Source organism: Salvia hispanica, chromosome 6, assembly GCF_029641045.1.
Source record: "Salvia hispanica isolate PSC_SH4W2 chromosome 6, Shi_PSC_v1, whole genome shotgun sequence".
Classification (NCBI taxonomy): domain Eukaryota; kingdom Viridiplantae; phylum Streptophyta; class Magnoliopsida; order Lamiales; family Lamiaceae; genus Salvia; species Salvia hispanica.
This window is the reverse complement of record NC_142697.1, coordinates 18131466-18154787: the sequence shown is the minus strand read 5'-3', so window position 1 is coordinate 18154787 and position 23322 is coordinate 18131466. Positions and strand designations below refer to the sequence as shown.

Below are 23322 nucleotides of genomic sequence, written 5' to 3'. Positions count from 1 at the left end.
ATTTTAGAATTTGAGTGAAATGTGAATTTTGATTTCTAAAGTCTGAATTTGTTAATACTTAAATTACTTATCGAGTTGTGTTGACCCAACGTGGTTCGTGTCGTTAATGAGTTCGTGTCGAGTTCGGGTTTGAAGGTAGCAGGTCGGATTCATGTTCGGGTTTAGTGTTTTCTTAACAGGTCTTGTTCGTGTTTATCTTTATTAGGTCGGATCGTTAATAGGTTGACAACCCAACATGCACAATTTGCCACCCCTAGACCTTCAGTTTTTTTTAAATTGTCTCTTGCCGTTTACAAAGTTTTAAGAAAGCAAACGTCCAAATTATAATTAAAAAAATAGTTATCCAAATAATTAACAAATTAATTTACGTGCAATTTAGTGGGTAACTTGTCCTGCAAAAATGTCTATTGCCGCCCCTGATATCCCTTTAATTTGTAAACTCAATTTAATAATTAAATAATGCAAGTAGGCATATATAATATCACATTTTATGCAAAAAAAAATTTTAATACAAACTTTTTTATTCTAAAATTGTTTGTGTCCTTTGAACATAGATGTGTAGTGCAAGCAGTGTCATAATAGGAATCTAATTATATATGGCATGGCAGATTCATGGATTAATTAACTAAAAATATATAGAAGTAGTCGCCCACTAATTATGATGCATACAACTAGATAATTGAGTTTATTTTAAAGATTAACCAATATATATATATATATATATATGCAATATTAATTCTATCATCAAACACAGAAGAAACCAACACTAAATATGGAGAAACACAAAAAAGTAAAGCAAATGCCATTTTTCGTTTGCACAATATTACTTTCTATCATTGTCTCTCGTGCATCAGCTTATAAGCCTTACATTTATTCATCACCACCACCACCAAAATACGTGGAGCATCCCGAATACACCTACAAATCTCCACCTCCGCCAAAGAAGTACACCTATAGCTCGCCTCCACCACCACCATACCAATATAAGTCACCACCACCCCCAAAACATGTAGAGCATCCTGAATACACCTACAAATCTCCACCTCCGCCAAAGAAGTACACCTACAGCTCGCCTCCACCACCATCATACCAGTACAAGTCACCACCACCTCCAAAACAAGTAGAGCATCCTAAATACACCTACAAATCTCCACCTCCGCCAAAGAAGTACTCTTATAGCTCGCCTCCGCCACCATCGTACCAGTACAAGTCACCACCACCTCCAAAACATGTAGAGCACCCTGAATACACCTACAAATCTCCACCACCGCCAAAGAAATACACCTACAGTTCACCTCCACCACCATCGTACCAGTATAAATCACCACCACCTCCCAAACACATAGAGCATCCCGAATACACCTACAAATCTCCACCTCCCCCAAAGAAGTACACTTACAGCTCGCCTCCACCGCCATCGTACCATTACAAGTCACCACCACCTCCAAAACACGTAGAGCATCCCGAATACACCTACAAATCTCCACCTCCGCCAAAGAAGTACTCCTATAGCTCACCTCCGCCACCATCGTACCATTACAAGTCACCACCACCTCCAAAACACGTAGAGCATCCCGAATACACCTACAAATCTCCACCTCCGCCAAAGAAGTACTCCTACAGCTCGCCTCCGCCACCATCGTACCAGTACAAGTCACCACCACCTCCAAAACACATAGAGCATCCTGAATACACCTACAAATCTCCACCTCCGCCAAAGAAGTACACCTACAGTTCACCTCCACCACCATCATACCAGTACAAGTCACCACCACCTCCAAAACACGTAGAGCATCCTGAATACACCTACAAATCTCCACCTCCGCCAAAGAAGTACTCCTACAGCTCGCCTCCGCCACCATCGTACCAGTACAAGTCACCACCACCTCCAAAACACATAGAGCATCCCGAATACACCTACAAATCTCCACCTCCGCCAAAGAAGTACACCTACAGTTCACCTCCACCACCATCATACCAGTACAAGTCACCACCACCTCCAAAACACGTAGAGCATCCCGAATACACCTACAAATCTCCACCTCCGCCAAAGAAGTACTCCTATAGCTCACCTCCGCCACCATCGTACCATTACAAGTCACCACCACCTCCAAAACACGTAGAGCATCCCGAATACACCTACAAATCTCCACCTCCGCCAAAGAAGTACTCCTATAGCTCACCTCCGCCACCATCGTACCATTATAAGTCACCACCACCTCCAAAACACGTAGAGCATCCCGAATACACCTACAAATCTCCACCTCCGCCACCATCGTACCATTACAAGTCACCACCACCTCCAAAACATGTAGAGCACCCTGAATACACCTACAAATCTCCACCTCCGCCAAAGAAGTATACCTACAGTTCACCTCCACCACCATCGTACCAGTATAAGTCACCACCACCTCCCAAACACGTAGAGCATCCTGAATATACCTACAAATCTCCACCTCCTCCAAAGAAGTACTCCTACAGTTCGCCTCCACCACCATCGTCCCAATACAAGTCACCACCACCTCCAGAACACATAGAACAACCTGAATACACTTACAAATCTCCACCTCCTCCATACTACTACAATTCACCCCCTCCTCCTAAGGAATACTAAAACAGTGTCTGCATTGCAATTTCATATTCAAATTTGAGTTCGTGCGGATTTGATTGTCTTCAACATCTCATGGTTGTTTGTTTCTGCATGGGATGTGTCAATGATGAGTGAATTTGATTATTTATGTATCTTTGCATTATGTAATTTTAGTTCTAATGAAAAATTGTTTTTTTTTTTATGAATTATGAGCACCCATGTCGGATGACTGCTTTAAATTTACGCGGTTAATACTATATATCTATTGTTATTGAATGGTTATACCTTGCAATCTTAAAATGTTGACTAAGTTGGTTAAGAGTACCTTATTGTAAGTAGAACAAAACGCTTAATATAATGCAAGAATTATCATTACCATGATTTGACCATTAAAAAACATATAAACTTATTTGAAGCTATTTTAGACTCTATCAATCTTCTTTTTCATTTCATCGTTTCATCTATAAAGAGATGTTATTTAGATTAGAAAAACAGATGATATTTCATCTATCTCCTACATTTTTCATTCTTTTATAATTATTGTATTTGGCATATAAATTAGGCAACTCTGAAATCACACATAAAAATGTTATCCAATTTTCAAATACATATTACCATTGTCCTAATAAAGCTGATTGCGTATTTTTGATTGAAGGATTATGTATAATAAATGTCATACTAAAATAGAAAGCTCAACCAATGGTGAAAAACCCTACATATGATTTCGTAAAGCCCAAAACGTGACTATAGTTACATTTCTACTCTTCCCTTGTGAAAACAACATATGGTGACTCTAGTCGTACGAAATCCCATCTGACGTGCGCCATGAGGTTCTACTCGCCAATTTCCGCCAAATGATGCTGTTTCCGTAGTCGGACCCGCACTAGCACGGTCTCTCAATCTTATCAAGTGATCCATGGCCACTTTCACTCGCTTGTAAGATGCGACGCGTCTACAAGACGACATCTTTATTGCACGAGGGTCGGTCTTGGCTGCACTGTAGGGAATAATGAAGACACCAATAATGAGGACGTTTTTTTAGCGTCCGTGGTAGGTATATTTAGAAACACAAATTAACATCCTTATTTGTATTAAAAAATATTTTTAGCCGTTCATTATTTAGTGATTCCATGTTCTAGATCTGATTTAATTTCGTGAAGGAACTTGTAAAGTTTTAGAAGTCATCCTATGAGATCATCAAGAATGGAAGATCTTGATATATCCCTGACATAAGTTATACGATAACACGCATATTGAATCTGAATGATCTGTTATTAGATATAGAACTGCGAAAGAAGTTCACAATATTAATTCTATGAGATACTAACATGAATACAGAAAATTCCTCATTGAATCTCAAAAATCTACTTGTCGGATGAGTATAGTAAGTACCAAGGTTTGGATCCCAAAGAACTAATTTATATCGTGAATGCAATAACTTTATACTCTCAAATACGATAGATTTTAGTGTTTATAGGGATATGTTATCTATACATATATAAAAGGCGAGTTTTAGCCTTATTTTGAATTTTTATGAATTTTGGGTACAAATTTAAATATTAACAAATGTAGGGTAAAAAGTTGGATATTTGCATTGAAATTATAAACCCCATAAATTCAGTAACCGTTGCATAATGAGAAATCCCATGAATTAACCGTTGCATTATGAGAAACCGCTGCACACCTAATCAATTACATTATTAGTATATGATTACAATATTTAGGTGCTCATAAAACTATTGCAGAAACCGCTGCATTATGAGTAACCATTGGAATTCAATTTTGAATTCAAAATTTTCACCACTAATAAATTGCAATATTAACCACTAATAAATTTATGGCCGCTAATTGGTTAATGTCTAGACATTGCTTTATTTTTTTGTCTATAAATAGTGCGTGTTATTTGCATTCTTTTTACTCACTTACTCACTTCCTCATTGCTTGCATAAAAAATTCTTTAGGGTTCTTGCTCTTTTACCAAAAGTAGTATATTTATATTCATCTATTTATTTACTCTTTTTGTTTGATTATTACAAGATTCATATTGTGATATTATTAGAAGAAGAAAATTGAAACCAAGGAATTCACCTTCCTCGAAGACCTACAATCTAGCATAACTCAGTCAATGAAGACAGAGTCAAGGAGGCAGTGGAGATTACTTATGTGAGAGAGAGTGAAAGACGACGAGCTATTTGAGGATTGGATTGTGTTTTACGTTATGTTAGTTCATATTTAAATTTTATTTTTTGTTAGTTTTGTTTTAATATCTTATGTCTTAGCTATAACAATTCTTTTTTTACCTATTATTATTATCAATCGATTTTGTTGCCAAAAAATTATGTGGAGAAATGGTTCTCCTATAAATTACTATAATTTTTTTATGTAAAGAAATTATTAAATCATCTTAATTTTGCATCTAATTCTTTTATTGTATGAATAGATTTCATGGCCACAAAATATAGTAACCGCATATTAGTGTAGCAAAATAATTAGATTATCTTCCATTTTGGACCAATCAAATTACCACTGTTAATAAACACGTAGTAATAAATTTTGATATAGATCATCATTCATGCTTAAATCGTGAATCATGAATCAATGTTATAAAACTTTTAAGATTTAATGATATTAATTTTATTTAATTACTAATTATTTTTATTTTCCTTAACAATTATTATTCGTTGCACTATTTAACATTAAAGCCTTTACAAATAAATAATATATGGATACAATTTAAATCAATGGCTATAAATATACTCCTATCTTTATTTGCTTGTACGTTACTTATTACCTTCTATTACTTCACTGAATTTTTTGGAAAAAAACAATTTGTTTACTTTGCACACTCTTTTTGTGTGACTATATTTTGTTACTAATATTTGTTGTTTGCGTTTTTATTATTTGAAAAGATGGGGTCGACGCATGACAATGAAAGTGTTGGAGATGATGAACGGAGAAAAAGCGGGTGGGTAGAGCTGCATGAGCATAGGCGATTTTGGGAATTCATATTTTTTATTGAAAATTTCATTTTTTAGTTGCATCCTAATCCATTATATTTTAGTAATAGATGATTAACGATCTATTGTTAATCGATTCTCAATTAATAGAATTATTGAATATTTATTGATCAGTAATTAATGAGATTGATGACCAATTCAAATATAAAATTATAAATATAATATTTTATTTTTAACATTATTTAAAATAACCAACAAGACAATATGGGAAGCTCTTTTGTTTTTTTATTTTTAATTAATGTGATCTATAAACTCTATAAAATTTTAGATGTGATTTATAAATTCTCTATAATTTTACTTTTATCATTTTATTTGTTTAAAGTAAATTGGCATTTCCAATTTTGTGTGAAGAAATTTCAATGAGTCGTGCAACGCACGGGGGTGATACTAGTTAAAATGAAAACGCAAAAACGCAAAAAACTGATTGCAATAAAATGTACACTTAACTGGATATACATGTTGTATACAATGTTTCTTATAAATTGAATTCAAGTAAAATAAATAGTACTAGTAATTGTTAAATCTTGAAATTGGGTAATTTTTGTTTCTTAATGAATATTATGATTAAATATTTGGAGTCAATACAATACACTTTCCCTTGACTTGATTCTTTTAAAAAATATTAACCTTTTTACTTTGTCCATGATTTCATAGTTGAAGTTGAATTTTGTACCTAAAATTTAAGAAGAAGAGGGCCTACAACACAAGCTTAATCTTAGTTACCTTTGTATATGGAGTATGAAAATAAAAGTAGGCCCGTAATATGCGCGGCCTACTCTTGAAAATGGGCCAGTAATAATGCGGGCCACGTGCTGCCCGCGCTGTCGCAGTTTCTATCCTACACTACACCCACCACCTGCGCCGTTTAGCAAATAGCGCCGCCCCTTCCAGAAACTAACCAAACTCTCCATTTCTTTTGCCCAACTCTTTTCTACCACACAGCACCCACTCACTCCGATTTTGAATTAAGTTTAGGACTAGGGTTTTGTTCAATCGAACTCCTGTGCAGCTCGCCTACTCGAATATCGTGTTGCTGGGGTGCTCTATGCTGATAATTTCAGAAATTAGGGTTCTTTTTTGTCATATTTTATTGTTTGACTATCCAATGCTTTGGCGTAGTTAGTTTATGTAGCATTCATATGGCTCCGAGCCGGAGAAGAGGTGCGGCTAAAGCGGCGGCAGCGGCCGCCCAGCGGAAGTGGGAGGTCGGCGATCTCGTGCTCGCCAAAGTCAAGGGGTTTCCGGCCTGGCCTGCAACTGTATGTCTATTTAGCCTTTTATTTTGTTTTCTAGTTTCTCTCTCTCTAAGAGTTAGGGTTTCGTGTTGCATGCTAGTTTAATTGCGTTTAGTGTTCGGTTTCTTTATATATGTGCCTTTTATACTTTGCTAACTTTGGATCTGGGTGAGTGCCATAGTTTCGATTGATTTTGCGTTTTTTTTTGCTTGCTGAAGCTGTATATGTGGGTGCAGTTTAAGTTGAGTTCCACTTTGATAGTGAAGACTAGCGCAGGTGTTATTTTTTGTATAGCTGTGCTTTACATACTTTTGATGGGTATAGATAACCGTGAAGTAAATGCAATCAAGGCATACATAGCAACGGCGTTGTTACACTTTAGTTCCTTATATGAATTCGTAACTATTCCTGATTTAGTATCTGTGTTGATGTCTATACCCTGTCGTCTCTGTAGTCTGCGTGCCTTGTTGGAATTTGGGTGTTCTTTACCTTCAGGGAATCATAAGAAGTACAAAAACAGGGCTAGTTTGAAGTTGGAATGATTTGTGGATAAAATATTGATTAGTTCTATGTTGCCAATAGTACTTGTCTGTTTGTTTGGCACACCAGGTGCAATGCTGCAGAGGTTCTGCACAGTGTACTTCTTTGCCATTTAATTGGAAAAGTAACTGGGCTTTCAGGATTCTGGAAAAAAAGAATGGCCTTTAGTTTTAAGACAAATACTGATAACGAATCAATGTTTAAGCTTATTTATTGGCTTGTCATAAATCCTATTTATAGAGCACGACTTTGGTTAAAAGATATCGGCTGAATTGGATTATATGATCACGTTTATTCTGTTTTCCATCAGCATATAATAGAAAAAACCCACCCATTTACCTTCTAGATGTTAATACCTCTTACCATTGGAAGGTTTTAGTTACATTCCAAATCTTTGATGGCAGTTTTAACTGACTACTGTTCCATCATACACATTTTGATTTGTTTCACTAGAATACCATATAATACGGAGTATATAGAAAATTCTTTCAGAATGATGCACTCAGCTTCCCTGAATTTGCGCATGGGGGCTTTTGTGGTGTATCATTTTAAGCTCCTACTGCACCTTGCCTTATTTATGAATACTCGTTAAGCTCTGCAGTGTTCTAAAATTATGGCTATGTTGAACTAGTCTGGAAAAAAGGTGTTTGAATAGACAGATTTAATTTTTCTTTGTTTGCTAAAGTTATTACATGATATATTTTCAAGGTGAGGAAGCTTTCTTTAGAACTCTTCATCATCATGCTTTGAGGAACTGGAAAGGAGCTGGTTGAACTGACAAATATTACCGGAATATGATATCATCATATACTCTTGCATATGACTAGGGGTTTCTGCAGTTAGTTTAGGCGGCTGAAACGAACTTAGAGTTTTTGTTTGGCTTCCTAGTTTTGCATAATTTTAGTATTTTACTGAAGTTTAATTCACGTTTTGATTTTGGTAGTTGGTCTCAGTATGTGACCAAACTGAAAGAATACTGTGTCATTCATTGATAGTGGTAGAATCACTATATGTTGTCTGATTCCATGCCTTAATGGCCTTTCCCATAACTGTTCTGTTACCTTCTCAATTCTCATTCAAGTTACTGTTCTGACTATTGTTTCTTCATTTTCCCCATGGCAGGTGAGCGAGCCACAAAAATGGGGGTACCCTTCTGATCTGAAGAAAGTACTTGTTCACTTTTTTGGGACTCAACAAATGTAAGTTATATTTTATGTTTTGCGTAGATAATGTATGGTTAGGTTTTATTGGTTTTCCAATGGCTTGCATTAGAAAAGTGTCTGAGGTTTCCTTTTGGGCTGAAGTTTTGGTTTTATATGATATATCATGAGTAACAGAGTAAATGCCCTTATTTATTTGGTGATGCTACATGCTAGATTAAATTGAGAACCCGTAATTAACTGCACAGTTTTATTGTGTTCGATTAACTGCTCATCAATATTTTTAGGGGCGTGGGGCACTGAGGCGGGTAGGTAAAATCTCAGGGCGATGGAGTGACGGGGCGCACTAAATTGTAGAACACACATACATATGCTGTATATTAAGATAATAATAACACAAACCTATTGCGCTGACACTAATAATTAACAAAACTTGAATAACTAATTTAATGAGCAGCTTGAATTATGCTTCTAAAAGGTGTACAGTGCAGCTGCACACCAATGAATAGACTATGCACTGATAATTAGGAGTAATTAAATATGCACACCGATTTAAATAAAGATGCACACAAACAAATGTAATACACACTCCATGCACAAATAAAACACTATTTTTAAACTAGATGTGCAGAGAATCGTAGGCCCTTCATCCTCCTTATGCCAACCCTAATTATTCAGCTTGAACACCACTGCCAGTGCCAAAATTCTGTCCAGCCACAGCCAATTGTGGTTGTAAAGTAGAGGGGAAATACCAGGGAGGTGATAGGTAGTCTATCCTCAGAGGTTTCGTAGACTGCCGACGCCCCGAATGGCTGGAATTATAGTTACTACCCAGAAACCCTAATCACAACACCTTGGCCTTGGCCACCCATTCATCCACCCCTACAATATCACTCCTCCGCTCTGGTATGGTCGGGGTGATTAGAACAGACCCAGGCCCGCGGGCTTCAATAAATTAACTTCAATTTGTTATAACTTTTTTAACAAACTCCTAATTAACAAATAATAAAAAGAACATAACAATTGCCTAAAAGCTTATACTTTTGCGCGCGGTGCTCTCTCCGTCACTCTTTCATGCTCTTGGCCCGCGTGCTCTCTTACTCGCTCTCTCCAATTAAAGGCCTAAAACCTACAAAAATTACTTAAAACCCCAATTAAAGTCACATAGTTGTTAAGGTTGTGAAAACTCAAAACCACAATGCCCTTGTGGTGCGGGGTGCATGGGGGCTCGACTTGGGGCAATTAGGTTTCTTGTTGGAAACTATAAGAGATAAATGCCAATTCCGGCCAATTCCGGCAGTTATGGTTGACAAAATCTCCAAGTATCGATGACCCTTCACCGCCCCTTCCCGTTCTTTCTCCCATTTTCAGGCCACAATTGGCGGCGGTGGCTGCAAACTTAGCCGAAGAAGTGACCACCACCCCTCAAATTTTTTCTAATGGAAATTGGAAAGTACTCCCGGAAACGTCCCTTTCGCAGCGATAAGATACCCTAGCATCGACGGTGAGTTGTTGGCAACCAAGGTCCTGGCAGTGGTTGACCGGAATTCTTTCAGTTGCGGTTGAATTAGAATTTAAGGTTTAATTTTAAATAAGGATTGAGTTAGTGTTTTATTTGCTCTAATTTCAATCCTTGATAATTATCCTTTAATTCTGGATAAATTGTCATGTAATTTCAGTTAATAACTTGTAATTATATGTATCCGTGTAATTGTGCTGTTTTATCAGGCTTTAAGTGGATAAATATACACTTATCTGCGTATATGTAATCATGATGCTTTTAATTTCTGTTTATTAAGTTGTTTTGTCATGCAATTTGTTTTTGAGAATTTTCTGATTTCTTGAGTGATATGAAGTATGATCTGTATTGTTCGTATGAATAATTTTATGTTTTATTTGCTATTATTGAACTTTCTAGTGTAGGTTGACTGATTTTTAAATGGTTAGTAGTTAGTACACCCTTATTTGTGGTGCCCCCCCCCCACGAGCGCCCTGGATTTTTACGTAATCGCCTTTAGTGCGCCCCACAGTCCTGACAGCACTGATAGTTATGTAGTGTTATGAGTCTTATGACTTGTGAACTTATATTTGATGTTTTTTTTCATTTTTCATATATTTGTTATACTATTTCGTTCTTCTTGTATTAGCTAATACTCCCTCTGTCCCATTCAAGATGTCAACCTTTCCTTTTTAGTTTGTCCCAATCAAGTTGTCCACTTTCTATATTTGGAGATAAATCTCTCTCACCTCATTAAAATATTCAACTACCTTTTCCTATCTACTTATTCTACCTAACAACTCCTCCTATAATCCTGTGCCGCTCAAGAATGTGGACATCTTGAGTGGGACGGAGGGAGTAATATTTATGTGTATTTATGATTTATTCTTCGGTCTTTACACTCAGACTGCCTCGAGGCTTACACCTTATGAGGCGGAAGGGAAATGCCTATGATCTTAAAACATTTTTTAGAACCGTTGTGTATCTGAGCTGCATTTGGTATATTTGAGCTTATAGGCGAGCGGTTACTCTTAGTTATGTCGCAGTTATAGATCATATCTCTTATTTCCTTGCCATTTTTTTTATTATCCAAAGCTATCCTGCCCATGGCTGATGCAAGTTACCTGGGAATTAGTTTGAGTGTTTTGTTTAGATTGGGAATTAATATTATTTGTCAACTGGAGTATTTGATTAGAATTATTATAGTATATCTTTATTTGGTTTTAAGATAACTTATTTAGTAGATTTGCAATAATTTTGTTTGTACTAAATATATGTAAATACGAAATAAACATACTGACACATGTATGGAGATTTGTTCTTCTTATTGCCTCTTGTAAGCTTTTTTTTGAACCAACATCACAATCACAAGTTCCATTTGAAGACTATTTTTGTTGAACTAGTGTAAATTGAACTCTAATGGGAGTCAAATACTAAAAACTATCTAGTTATAAAACCAGGCTTAAGTAAACAACTTAGAATAATAGATGAAAAGTAAAATGCATGCATTATCATCATCACACTCCAGAATAATGTTTAAGGGCTTTAACTTTCTGCCAGCACATTCTGCCTTCTCAACAATGTGTTTGAGCTATATTGTTGGCACTTGGCACACTTTAGTTGCATCTCTAAGTTGACAACGAGGAACTGGAATTGGATGGCAATGTAAACACTTCATTATCTTTGTATTGTATCCGTATAATTGGTAGCATTTTTGTAAAAATTATTGTAGTTTTGATTTCTGAATTCTATCAGTATTTGTTCTCTTGTACAGTGCTTTCTGTAATCATGCTGATATTGAAGAGTTCACAGAAGAGAAGAAAGTATCTCTGTCAGGTAAACGCCACGGTAAAGGTTCTGATTTTGCTCGTGCATTAAGAGAGATAGTTGACTGCTTTGAGAAGCTGAAGAAACAGGACCTGGTTAGTGATAATGTCACTGAGGAAACTGTTACCACAAATGAAAACAACTCAGATGAGTCCTTGACTAGACCTGTGAATGATGAAGCTGCCATGACTACAGTTAAACAACTTTCTGGTGGATCCACTAATGATTTGAACTCGCTAACTGAAGCTGCTGTAGCGGCAGCAGCTGAAGATGCTCTGCATGATGAGGAGATGCAACTGGAGGAGGCACATTCAAATTCCGGGTTTACTGAAATACATGTTTATTCAACAAGAAGCAAAAGTGATGCTGCTCAATCACGAATTATTGGTAAGCAGAGGAGGTTATCTGCTAGAAAGTTGAGAAGTTCTTCAAGGGTGGATGTGGGTGGACTGCAGGAGCAAACATTGCCTCCTTCCAACAATCATAGGAGCTCCAGGCGGTTGGGTGCTAAGGCACAGGATAGATCTCTTAGAAGAAGTAGAAGGATCATTAAATCATCTGATGATTATGAGGGGAACAATGCCAACTCACCTCTTTTTCCGTCTAATTGTAGTGTGGAAGAGAATGACTCTGAGATTATGACAGCAGACTCTGATTCTGATAGTCTCAATGGTCGCAGCTCTGTGGACTCGGGATGCAAACCAGTAGAGGAGGACCCTTTCACTGAAAAGAACGAAGGAGCAACAGAGTTGAGTGACCGGCTTGACTTTCAAACAAATGCTAATATTATTAAGAAGAAAAGGAAGCCTAATCGAAAAAGACATAGAAGTGATCTGGTGGCTAAATCAGATGAGGTTGGTTCCGAGACTGAAGCACTTAAGACTGACTGCCTTTCACCTAGTAATAATGAAAATGTAGCTGAAAAATGTCCTAAAGAAGATGGGGATGAGCATCTACCCTTAAGCAAAAGGGCTAGAGTTCGTTTGGGTAAATCATCACCTGTTGGGGATGAAGATACCGAATTAGCTCATGAAGAAGAAAAAACTCAGAAAGTTCCTGAAACCTCTATACAGTCTGATGGGCTCTCGAATATTAAGGTGCATGTTCCTCCTGGTACTGAAGCAATATCTGTCAAAGAAGATTCATATATTTCACCTTTATCACTTGATAGTCTTGATAGAAAGCCTCAGTATTGGGAAACTAGAAAGAATCTTGTGGATGGTGAGGCTGCTTTACCTCCATCGAAGCGTCTAACTCGTGCTTTGGAGGCAATGTCTGCTAATGAAGCTGACCTCAGTCAGAGAACTTCTAGTTGTTCACCGAAGGTGGATACTCCTAATGAAGGCTGTTCTTCTGCAAAATGCTTTGAGCTGTCCACAGAAGAAAAAGCTGTGGTCGATTCGGGATTAGGATCAGTGGGGGAGCTCAGTACTAGAGTTCCTCTGTCAAGTGTTTCTGGGTCCTGTCCTGGGCTAAAGGAGGATGTCCCTGAAAAACATGGGGAAACCATTGAAGTGGTGTTAGATTCTTGTAAAACTTCTGGTGTTGGTAGCTCAAATCCAGAATCATGCAAGGATTCATTTCGTCACACCGAAGGTGTTGAGAGCAAACACGCTGTTGAGAGCAAACACCTGCAGTTATCTAGCTTGATTGAGTTCCGTGATTCTGTTCATCATTTAGATCCAAATCTGGATTTAGCGAGCACTCCCAGCTTGTCTCATTTAGACTGTAGCAGGCCATGCTTGGATTCATCTCTTGATAACTGCAAGAACGAATCTCCAGAGTTTAAGGAGACGACTAAAACAACTGATGCCAAGATTTCCCTGATGGACTCAAATTCTCTCTTGGTGGAAGAGACTACTGGTGATTCACTTGATGTTGAGAAATGTAAACTTATAGACAGTTCAGATTGTGGTGATAAATTACAAAAGAAAACAATCCTTTCTCTATCCAAGAACCAAGGGAGTCAGAGGTAAAATTAGTCTTATGTACTTTACTCTCACTTTTTCCTAGTCCGATTCAATTTGTCTGCCTAACACTTACCCTCTTCGGGCTTGATGTATCTCTAGGTCTGGATTTATCAGAGAAGCAAGCCTATCATGTGCAGATTCTAATATTGTACTATCAGTTAGTCCCTTGAAAGTTCTGGATAGCAGTCATCTAGAAGTTGGAACTGTCTCAGTTGCTCAGTCTTCTTCACATTTATCTGATCGAACAGGATCTGTTACGAAATCACCTCCTCCCAGTTCTTCCATGTGCGGCATTTCCTCATCTGATAGTTATGTTGAAAAGAGAGGCTCTTGCATTACTGCTCAATTGCATCCTGAAAAAGCTAAACTTGGGGTCAAGTCAAGCAATAAGGTGGAACTTTTGTCATCACTTGAAGCTGCCATCCGATCTTTGACAAGGACTAAGGAGAGCATTGGTCGAGCAACGCGGGTTGCCATTGACTGTGCAAAACTTGGTTTTGCAACTAAGGTAGCCTTGTTCACTGTTATCCATGGCTTTTATATCCTTTCTTCTATGTCATAAACCTGCATGTTATATACTCCCTCCGTCCTATTAAATCTGTAACGTTCGGCATGGGATTTTATGTAGTTTAGTTTTGTGAGTTAATGAAGAGAGAGTAAAGCAAGAGAGGGGAAAAAGTAGAGCTGATGGTATTTCCATTTTAGGAAATGTATCATTTTTAATGGGACAACCTATAAAGGAAAATATTTCATTTTTTAATGGGACAGAGGGAGTAGTTTATATTCCGTTACTTGCTTGAAGTTGAAATCAACATCCATTTTCATGATTATGTGACAGCAGATGTTTTATACTCCCTCCAGCCCAAGGTACTTGAGTCGTATTCCTTTTTGGGCTGTCCTAAGGTTGTTGAGTCATTTTCTTATTTGGCAAAAGCTTTTTTCTCTTTCTAATATTTTACTCTCTTTTGCTCTCATAATTTATTCCCTCTCTTAATTTATTCCTCTACTTTAACCTTTAACTCATCAATTTCTTAAATCATGTACCCAAAAGAAATGCCTCTACTACCTTGGGACGGAGGGAGTATAGTTTAAGTATGTGTAAAATCAATATAAATAGGTTTCTTGTGAGCTGAATGCCCAAGGGATAAGTAGGCGGTGCATCTTTCATGCATCTAAATGCCCAAGGGAAAAGTATGGTGCATCTTCTATGCATCTGAATCTCTGATATGAGAACTTGATTTGTACCGTTTACAATACTTGGAAACTCTTGCTCAATGCTCATATTGGTTCTGTTTAGCATTGGCCCTCTCCTCCACGGCCTCTATATTAAAGGATATTTATGGCAATAAAGATGTTTGGAATTGTAAATAGTGGTGTAAACTGTAAATGACCTGGAACTTCTCTGACTTAGAACAACTATGCGAGATTTATATGAGTTCATATTATGAATATGCGAGTTATGTTAGTTCACAGTAACGAATGAGCATGTGTTATTGATTTCTACTGACTGTAGTTTAAGTGTTAAACCCACATCAGTTCTTCCTTTAGTATATTTTCTCTTTGTTTTAATCTCTCTTTTCGGTTCTGCATAACCTCTTCGATGCGCTGATATTTTATTTTCCTTAGGTGGTTGAATTACTGGCCCATAATTTGGAAAGTGAATCGAGTCCACACAAAAAGGTTGACTTGTTTTTCCTTGTTGACTCAATCGCACAGTGCTCTGGTGGCATGAAAGGTAGCTTCTGTCCTAGTTCTGTTTTATGTACCTCTGCTATTGCTTACTTTGTTAATTGTACTGAATTCTCTTCGATGGTGATTTATATAATATACCTGGTCAGGTGATGCTGGTGTATATCCCTCAGCAATTCAGGCAGTCTTGTCACGTTTACTATTGGCTGCTGCCCCTTCTGGTACTGGCTATTGTGACAATCATAGGCAGTGCTTGAAAGTGAGTGAAGCTTCTTTTTTAATGTATTCTCATTGTTCCTCTCACAATTATTGCATATTTTGCAGTAACTGTTGGTTAATTTACTATGTGCTGGATAGGTTTTGAGAGTTTGGCTAGAGAGGAAGATTCTTCCTGAGACCTTAGTTCGCCACCATATTCGAGAACTTGATGCTCTTTACCATTCGCATGTTAGTGGTGGCTCTCGGAGATCTTGTAAATTTGAAAGGCCTTTTGATGATCCCATTAGGGAAATGGAAGGGATGTTGGTTGATGAGTATGGAAGGTAATTTTCTCTCCAGGCTTCCTTAGGTTTCAGCATTTGTTTTTATACAATGACTAACAAACTTCTTATCAATTTAGTAACTCAAGCATCCAGCTTCCTGGTTTTTGTATGCCTCCTATGTTGAGGGATGATGATGGAGGCAGTGATTCTGATGGAGAGAACTTTGAGGCTGTCACTCCTGAGCATAATATGGAAAATGTACATGTTGATGCAGAACCAAATGTGAGTGCTACAGCTGAGAAACGGAGCCATATCTTGGAAGATGTTGATGGTGAGCTTGAGATGGAAGATGTGGCTCCGTGCTGTGATGCTGAAGTTGCTTCTACCGGTAGTATTGCTGATAGCCATTATGGAGCACCATTTCTTGCTCAACAACACGAGGATGCCCATCTGATATCTGCACGTTTTCCGGGGTCTGCCCCGCCTCTGCCTCCACCTCCGCCTCATTCTCCGCTTCCACCACCACCTCCACCTGCGCCTCTAGCTCATCCACTACCTCGATCGGGTTTTCCTCCTGCTGTGCTTGATTCTGTTCCAAAATTTTCTCATTCAAATTCTCAGGTTTTTTATCTTCTATATCATATTCTTGGTCTTTTGATCTATGGCTAATTGAGATCTTTCTATTTACTTTGCCCATGTACCTTCATAATTGAAATTTGTTGATCAGGAACCCGTTATGAGGCGGTCTCCTTCGCCAAGAACCAAGTCAAGAACCTTAGACATGGTGCATCATCGGCATTATGACAACAGAGACTCTGAAGCCCAATTGGCAAGACATATTCCTTATGGCAGTAATAATCGTCCTTGCAATGATCAGCACATTCCCCATTTCTCTGGTAGATCATCAAATGGCTTCCAGCCAGCAGATGGGGCTTTCAGCAAGGGTTTTCATCTGCCCCCACCACACCCTGCGCCTTCAGATCATTTCTCATATGTCCAAGAGCCACGCAGCCAATCGCGAAGGGATATTCCACCCCCTTCTCATCCCAATAGATTCACATCACGTAGCACAGAAAATGGAAATTTTTACAGGGATCGAGACAGATATAAGTCTGGTGAGCGGGATAATATTGGAGAGCGCTGGAGGCCACGTATGCCGCCTGTCTCTGGTGACTAAAGCATTCTCAGTTTACTTTTTCTCAGGCCGTCATTTGTTATGTTCAGATCATGTGAATAATACAACTATATCTCAGGTCCATACCATTGTGATGGTTCCAGAATGGCTCATGCACCAATGCCATACTCTGGCCCAGTCCGTGATTCTGAATTTTCTAATAATAGGTGGAATTACCCTCCACGTTCCATGAATCACAGACAAATGAATCCTTATGGGCCACCATCTGAAGGTCCTATTCCAGTGGCAAATAAAGGTTTGTCATATCTCTCTCTTATGAAGGAAGTAATTATCTGGTCTTTGTTTTGCTGATGCGCTCATAAGCTCAGTTATTTGTGAATATTGAAGGAAAAGCAGGTGGGTGGGTTTTGATAGTATGCAACTTCCCTGTAGAAAATTCTGTTCTTTTTGGGTTCTCTAACAATTTAAGTTGGTAGGTTATAACTCCCCTGTAGGAAATTTTCACTTTAAATCTTAGCAATCCTATACAATTTATGGCCTCAGGAAGATCTGTATCTTTCCTTCTTGGATATGGTTGCACCAGCAATTCTGTTTACAGAAATGCTGCAGATATTTGCAATCCAGCCTAATAAAATCCTTGCTTCTTCAGAAAGCTGAATGATCAATCTACTCTCCCTGTAAACTTGAAGATACTTCAATTTCTTCATCATCAACTCTGCAGTAACCTGACAATTAGATACATTGGGAGTGTATTTCTGTTAAAATTGTGTGTTTTTACTATGGAATCATGTTTTGGAATTACTTAGCTGCTACACATTTTTATTCTCTGTTATGTTTCTCAGGCCCTAACTTTTGGAAGCCAGGATAACTTTTTTGGATCAGCTCCAGCAAACTGGTATTTCAACGTGTCCTATGAAATGTTCATTAATGTAATCCTGCTTGCTGACTTTGCCATGTACTATATGGTTAGCTCGGTATTTCAACAGAGATCACTCTTCTGGAACTGTCTGAGGGTTACTGATTTGTGGCCACAAAGAAGAGAGGCTGTGCTCCTCCGGTGGTTGTACATACATATGTTGTCAATCTGTTTGTCGCTGCCTTATGAACAGAGAATGAGAGGTTGTTTGGTAAGTGGGAGATGTAGTATCTCATCCCCGGGCCGCTAAATTATGATTACGTTTGTTGAATTATAAGCTTTTGGAGCAACAATATAGGATCTGATCTGCCTTCAACATCTGATAATGATATGTATCTTCTGTCCTATTCTCTTTCATTCTAAATAGGTGCTGTCGTTGTATAATTATCACGGTTACCATGTACATTGTGAGTTGTTCGACTTCCTCAGCCGATTATAATTAATCTAGCTCAAGGTTACATGTCTTTAACCATTTTTTCTCTTATAATGGCATTATATATTGCGTCTTGCATCTGGCTTGTAATTGTCGATCTCTTTTTATGCCCTATGTTTTGGATTGATGATATGATTCCACTAGGTAGGTTTTCTACGAATTAAGTCAAAGTAATATTTTATCTGACGAATCTGCCTAACTTTATACTATTCTCGGTTAAGCTGGTCGACTGAAAACATTCAGTTTTATTCTCTTGTTTTCTAGGTGTAACTGATGAAAGAGTGAAAGTTCTTTATTCGCATTGTTCATTTTTTTTTATATAAATTTTGGTTATATAGGGATTATTAAAAAAAATATGCACGCTTGTATTTAGAATTTTAATACGGGTATTATTATACAGTTAAATGGTATTCATTTGGATATTACTAGCATTTTGTGTTTTGTGTGATTTTATAGCCCATACTTTATTCACTACTCCCTCCGTCCTTGAAAATTTGTCATCTATTTTCTTTTTCGTCCGTACCTAAAAATCTGTCACCTTTCACTTTTACCATTTTTTGTAGTGGATCTGATATTCCACTAACTCATTCTCATTCACATTTTATTATAAAACTAATATATAAAAATAGGACCTAACATGCTACCAACTTTTTCAACGAACTTTCTATTTTATTTCTTAAAATCCGTGCCGGGTCAAATGGTGACAAATTATGAGGGACGGAGGGAGTATAAATCTATCCCACTACAAACAAGGTGTTTTTTTCTGGTTGTTGTTTTGCGAAGATAGTAATAAATAGATAAAGTGGAGAAAAAGTAAAGTAAGAGAGAATAATGTAAAAAAGAGTTGTATATACATTATTATATTACTTGTTTTACTTTATCTCTACTCTAACTATTTATTATCATTTTTTCAAAATATTGTCCGATTTGGAGCGCCTCATTGTAGCGGGACAGAGGGAGTACTAGTATGTATACGATACTACATATACTTAGCCGGACGGAGGGAATATTAGTATACGATACTACATATACTTTTTTACTACCTCCGTCCCCCAAATTTTGACATATATATTAGTTTTATAATAAAATGTGAGTAGTAATGAGTTAGTGGAATATGAGGTCCACTACCCAAAATGGTAAAAGTGAAGTGTGTCAAATTTTCAGGAATGGACCGAAATGGTAAACTGTGTCAAAATTTGGGGGACGGAGGTAGTAGTTATAAGTAGAGGTGTCGAAATGGGTAACCACGGGTATCCGCACCCAAAAATTGAAGTTTTTTGGTACCCAATACCCGATCCGCAAGCAATGCGGGTATACTGAATACCCGCTGCGGGTATCCGAACCCCGCATAAGCGGGTACCCTTCCCGCTGCATGTCCTGCTATGTAATGAAAAACTATTGTTTCTTATATAGATTTTGGTTTGCCATCTTTAATCTATGATCGATGTGGGAATGTTCTTGCTTAAAAACTTCAACCTAATACTAATAGTATAAAATATTCTTATGCAACTACTACTAACTATATTCATCCCTTTACTTTACTGTTCAAGTTAATGTAAAATATTAACTCATTAATTGAAAGAAATAATTTCACTGATACTTCTATCATTTTGCAGCTTTTTTAGTCAAAAGAGCTCAACTGAAATGGTGATATAAATACTATGGAATGTATATTTAGAATTAGTGAGGAGTAGCCGAGCAATTAACTATACCTTGCTATTAAACATTATCCAATATAGATGTATGAGAATAAAAATTATAACATATCTGAATTCACTTTTTGGGTTCATATATACTTAAAACTTATTTTATTTATAAAAATTTGAAAGTAATTAGAGAGGAATATAGCTATAGAAATAAGAAAGGAGAGTAAAGCAAATTGCTCTTTCTCATGCTTGGTTGTCCCACGAGATTAGATATATGGTGGTTTAATTTTGTGTTGTATAAATAAAGGACAAATTTTAGATTTAATTAAAGTTTGAATCGGGTAATTATTCGGATAGTTGGGTATACTCGCTCGGGTATTGGGTAACCCGATAACCAATAATCGCCTAGTTTGAATAACCGATCCCGAACCTGACCCCGACTTTTGCGGGTAGCGGGTGGCCGATACCCGCTGGGTATCGGGTCGGGTCTGAAAATACCCGTTACCCACTACACGTTTCGACACCCCTAGTTATAAGACATAGCTCCAAGTGAAATATACTCTCTCCATTAAGGTAGAGAAATGAAGTGAGAAAAAAGAACAAATGATTTTTTAAGGTAGATCAACGTTGATGAATAAATGTTACTTATCGTATATAACAACATTAGCATGCCCAAGTTGAAACTTGAATGAATATATACAGCATACATATACCATTCGAAAATATGGAAAAAGAGACATGATACAATTTACTATAATGGAATATTTCATGTATTAATATGGCGATACATGTTACCATGATGAAAATAATGACACTTACAAAATGAAATATAGCCTTTTGCATTGATGCAAGAAAACATGAAATGATATCTATAGATAATTAACTAGAAAGAGAATACCCTTTTGTTGAACAAACTATTTTTGCATTGATGCAAGAAAACTCAGAAGTTGACCAATCTGGAGGCGCAGCTGAAGCTGACCTCGCAGCTGTCGTCGACGATCACCTTGTACTCGTGGAGTGGCCTCGTCATGAACGGCGGCAGATGCACCAGCAGATCACACACACACTCCGTGTCCACCTCCTTCACCCACCGGCAGCACTCTCCCTCCTGCGCCGTCTCCACATACCCCTCCCGCCGCTGCCGGTGGTGGTGGTGGTGCCCGCTCTCCACCTCTCCCTCTCCCTCTCGGGCGGGAGGTGATGGTAGGGATGGTGGATTGACTAGTGCGTATGGCAGACGTCCGCACGCACGGTTCACTATTGCCAGCTGGGACACGCAGAGTGGCGTGGGGCGGCGGGGGATCCAGTGGGCTTGTGGGGTGCTGAGGGAGAGGATGAGGATGGTGGCTGCTAGTAATTTCATGGCCATTTTTTTTATCTTTGTTTTGGGGTGTTTGTTGAAATAATTGGTATTGTCTTGTGTGTATTTATATGGGAATATTGGTTGACAGGGATCTCATGGTTCTTTGTCTTGAAAGAGGTTGGTTCGAGCTATTGACCTACATTATTGTAAAGATCAAGAAAATGAGGGTTGAGTGAGGATTTTAATATATTTAGTGGTGAGGGTTACGATTTAGTTGAGAATTCTTAGGGACTATATATCGTTTTCTTTAAATGTAAGCTTCTTTAATTTACCATCTTGCATCGCATTTGAATGGGAGGATTCGGATTCAAATCTGTAAATAAAATCTGAAACAAAAACATACTAATTCTACAATACTACTATCACTTATAATCTGTGTGCCTTGCTGCTAAGAGCATCCGCAGCGGTGAAGAGCCGCTGCTCGTCCGTCCGTGCCGCTGAGCACCGGCTAGTCCGTCCGCTGATGGAGCTCGTCTGCCTGTGCCAGCGGCACGGCGCTGCTCTTAGCTAAGAGCACGTCCGTGCCGCTGAGCAGCACAAGTGGCGTCGCCTTATTCGCCAACGGCATAGCCGTTGGCTTATTTAAATTATTTTTTTTAAAAATGCAAAATTAATTAAAAAAAATGTTTTTAAATAAAAAAAAAATATTTTCCCACTTCCCAAAAAAATATATCCGTTTTCTCCCCACTTTTAATTTATTTTTTAATATTTTTTCCCCCAAAATTCACATTTTCATCTATAAATACCCTCACTTCAATACAAAAAAATCATATTCTCATCTATTCTATCACCATCTACATTCTCTCATCTTTTTTCCTCATACTCTCTCATCTAAATTCCCACCACACTACACAATGTCCTGCTCCGGCGATCACCCCTCCGGCAATCGCGGTTGGAACCACGATTGGTTCGACTCCGAGGCCGGATTTAGTCCGGAAACGCAATTTACGGCCCCTCCTCAAACCCAAGGTTCACAAGCTATGGGTGGCTACCGTCCTTACCCGGTGCACGACCTAAACGCCTCCAGGTTCGGGTGGGCACCCGAACCCGGATCGGGAGGGAGCAGCAGCTCTACTCCTACTCCTACTTCTGTTCCTATTCCTACTCCTTTTGTTCATGGCACCCGCACCCCATACACTCCGGGTGAGATGATGGCGATGTTCAAAGCCTACTTGGCAGTCTCCGAAGATCCGGGCGTCGGCACGAATCACACCGGGGATATGTATTGGTGGTGCATCACTCGCCTCTACAATGAAACCCGACCGGGGGGAACCATCTATCGCAATGATAGTATGGCGCGCAATTGCCTCTTCAGATGCAACGAGCAATCGGTAAGTTCCAGGGGTATTACCTCCAGGAAGAGCGGTCGGCGGGGAGCGGCACGAGCGAGCTCGACACCATCACTGCCGCCTTGGCGACCTACCAACGCATGAAGTTCAAAGTGTTCAAGTACCTCGATTGTTGGCAGGAGGGACGCCTACATCCGAAGTATATGGGCGGCATAGTAGCATCCTCCTCCAGCTCCTCTAGCAAACGGTCGAGGTCAGTAGCCCTATCCGACGGCGCCTCTGATGATGTGGCTACCCAGCTTGTCGGACCTAACTTGGGTAGCCCCGATGCTGGCCCGAGCAGTTCCCGCCGACCGCAAGGAAGGAAGAAGGCGACGAGCACCCACCGTCGCGCCCCGACTCCAGCCACCCCCGCCCCCGCTCCGGCTCCCTTTGTGCCTCCTCCATCCCCGAACAACACGTTGTGGACCCTCTTGGGTCAACTCTATTTGAACGATACGTCTAAGATGACTCCGGAGCAACTTGCAACACA

At 38.6% G+C, this 23322-nt stretch overlaps 3 protein-coding genes across 4 annotated transcripts; 2 read left to right on the top strand and 1 right to left on the bottom strand.

Annotated features, from left to right (window-relative positions):
* The first annotated feature begins 783 nt into the window (after positions 1–783).
* LOC125204944 (uncharacterized) lies at positions 784–2782 on the top strand. The gene has a single exon (XM_048103716.2). The coding sequence runs from the start codon at positions 800–802 to the stop codon at positions 2612–2614; it is 1815 nt and encodes a 604-aa protein (XP_047959673.1). The 5' UTR covers positions 784–799; the 3' UTR covers positions 2615–2782.
* Positions 2783–6442: 3660 nt separating this feature from the next.
* On the top strand, positions 6443–18528 carry LOC125208674 (protein HUA2-LIKE 3-like). Of its 2 annotated transcripts, XM_048108325.2 has the most exons (12): positions 6443–6866; positions 8505–8581; positions 11815–13839; positions 13937–14345; positions 15464–15572; positions 15676–15785; positions 15884–16068; positions 16146–16629; positions 16736–17177; positions 17262–17438; positions 17986–18038; positions 18114–18528. In XM_048108325.2, exons 1-11 carry the CDS (start codon positions 6747–6749, stop codon positions 18009–18011), a joined length of 4164 nt encoding a protein of 1387 aa, XP_047964282.2. In that variant the 5' UTR covers positions 6443–6746; the 3' UTR covers positions 18012–18038; positions 18114–18528. The 2 variants fall into 2 exon arrangements, with proteins under 2 accessions (XP_047964282.2, XP_088916529.1); XM_089060403.1 differs by having other exon boundaries at positions 17986–18528.
* A 2550-nt stretch (positions 18529–21078) lies between these two features.
* On the bottom strand, positions 21079–21507 carry LOC125206315 (uncharacterized). The gene has a single exon (XM_048105588.1). It carries the CDS (start codon positions 21505–21507, stop codon positions 21079–21081), a length of 429 nt encoding a protein of 142 aa, XP_047961545.1.
* Positions 21508–23322: the final 1815 nt, after the last annotated feature.

Coding starts and splice junctions, on each gene's coding strand:
- LOC125204944 (XM_048103716.2), top strand. CDS start 800: ATGCCATTTTTCGTTTGCACAATATTACTTTCTATCATTGTCTCTCGT.
- LOC125208674 (XM_048108325.2), top strand. CDS start 6,747: ATGGCTCCGAGCCGGAGAAGAGGTGCGGCTAAAGCGGCGGCAGCGGCC. Junction 16,069..16,145: donor TTGGTTGATGAGTATGGAAG/GTAATTTTCTCT, acceptor TTATCAATTTAG/TAACTCAAGCATCCAGCTTC. Junction 16,630..16,735: donor TTTCTCATTCAAATTCTCAG/GTTTTTTATCTT, acceptor TTTGTTGATCAG/GAACCCGTTATGAGGCGGTC.
- LOC125206315 (XM_048105588.1), bottom strand. CDS start 21,507: ATGGCCATGAAATTACTAGCAGCCACCATCCTCATCCTCTCCCTCAGC.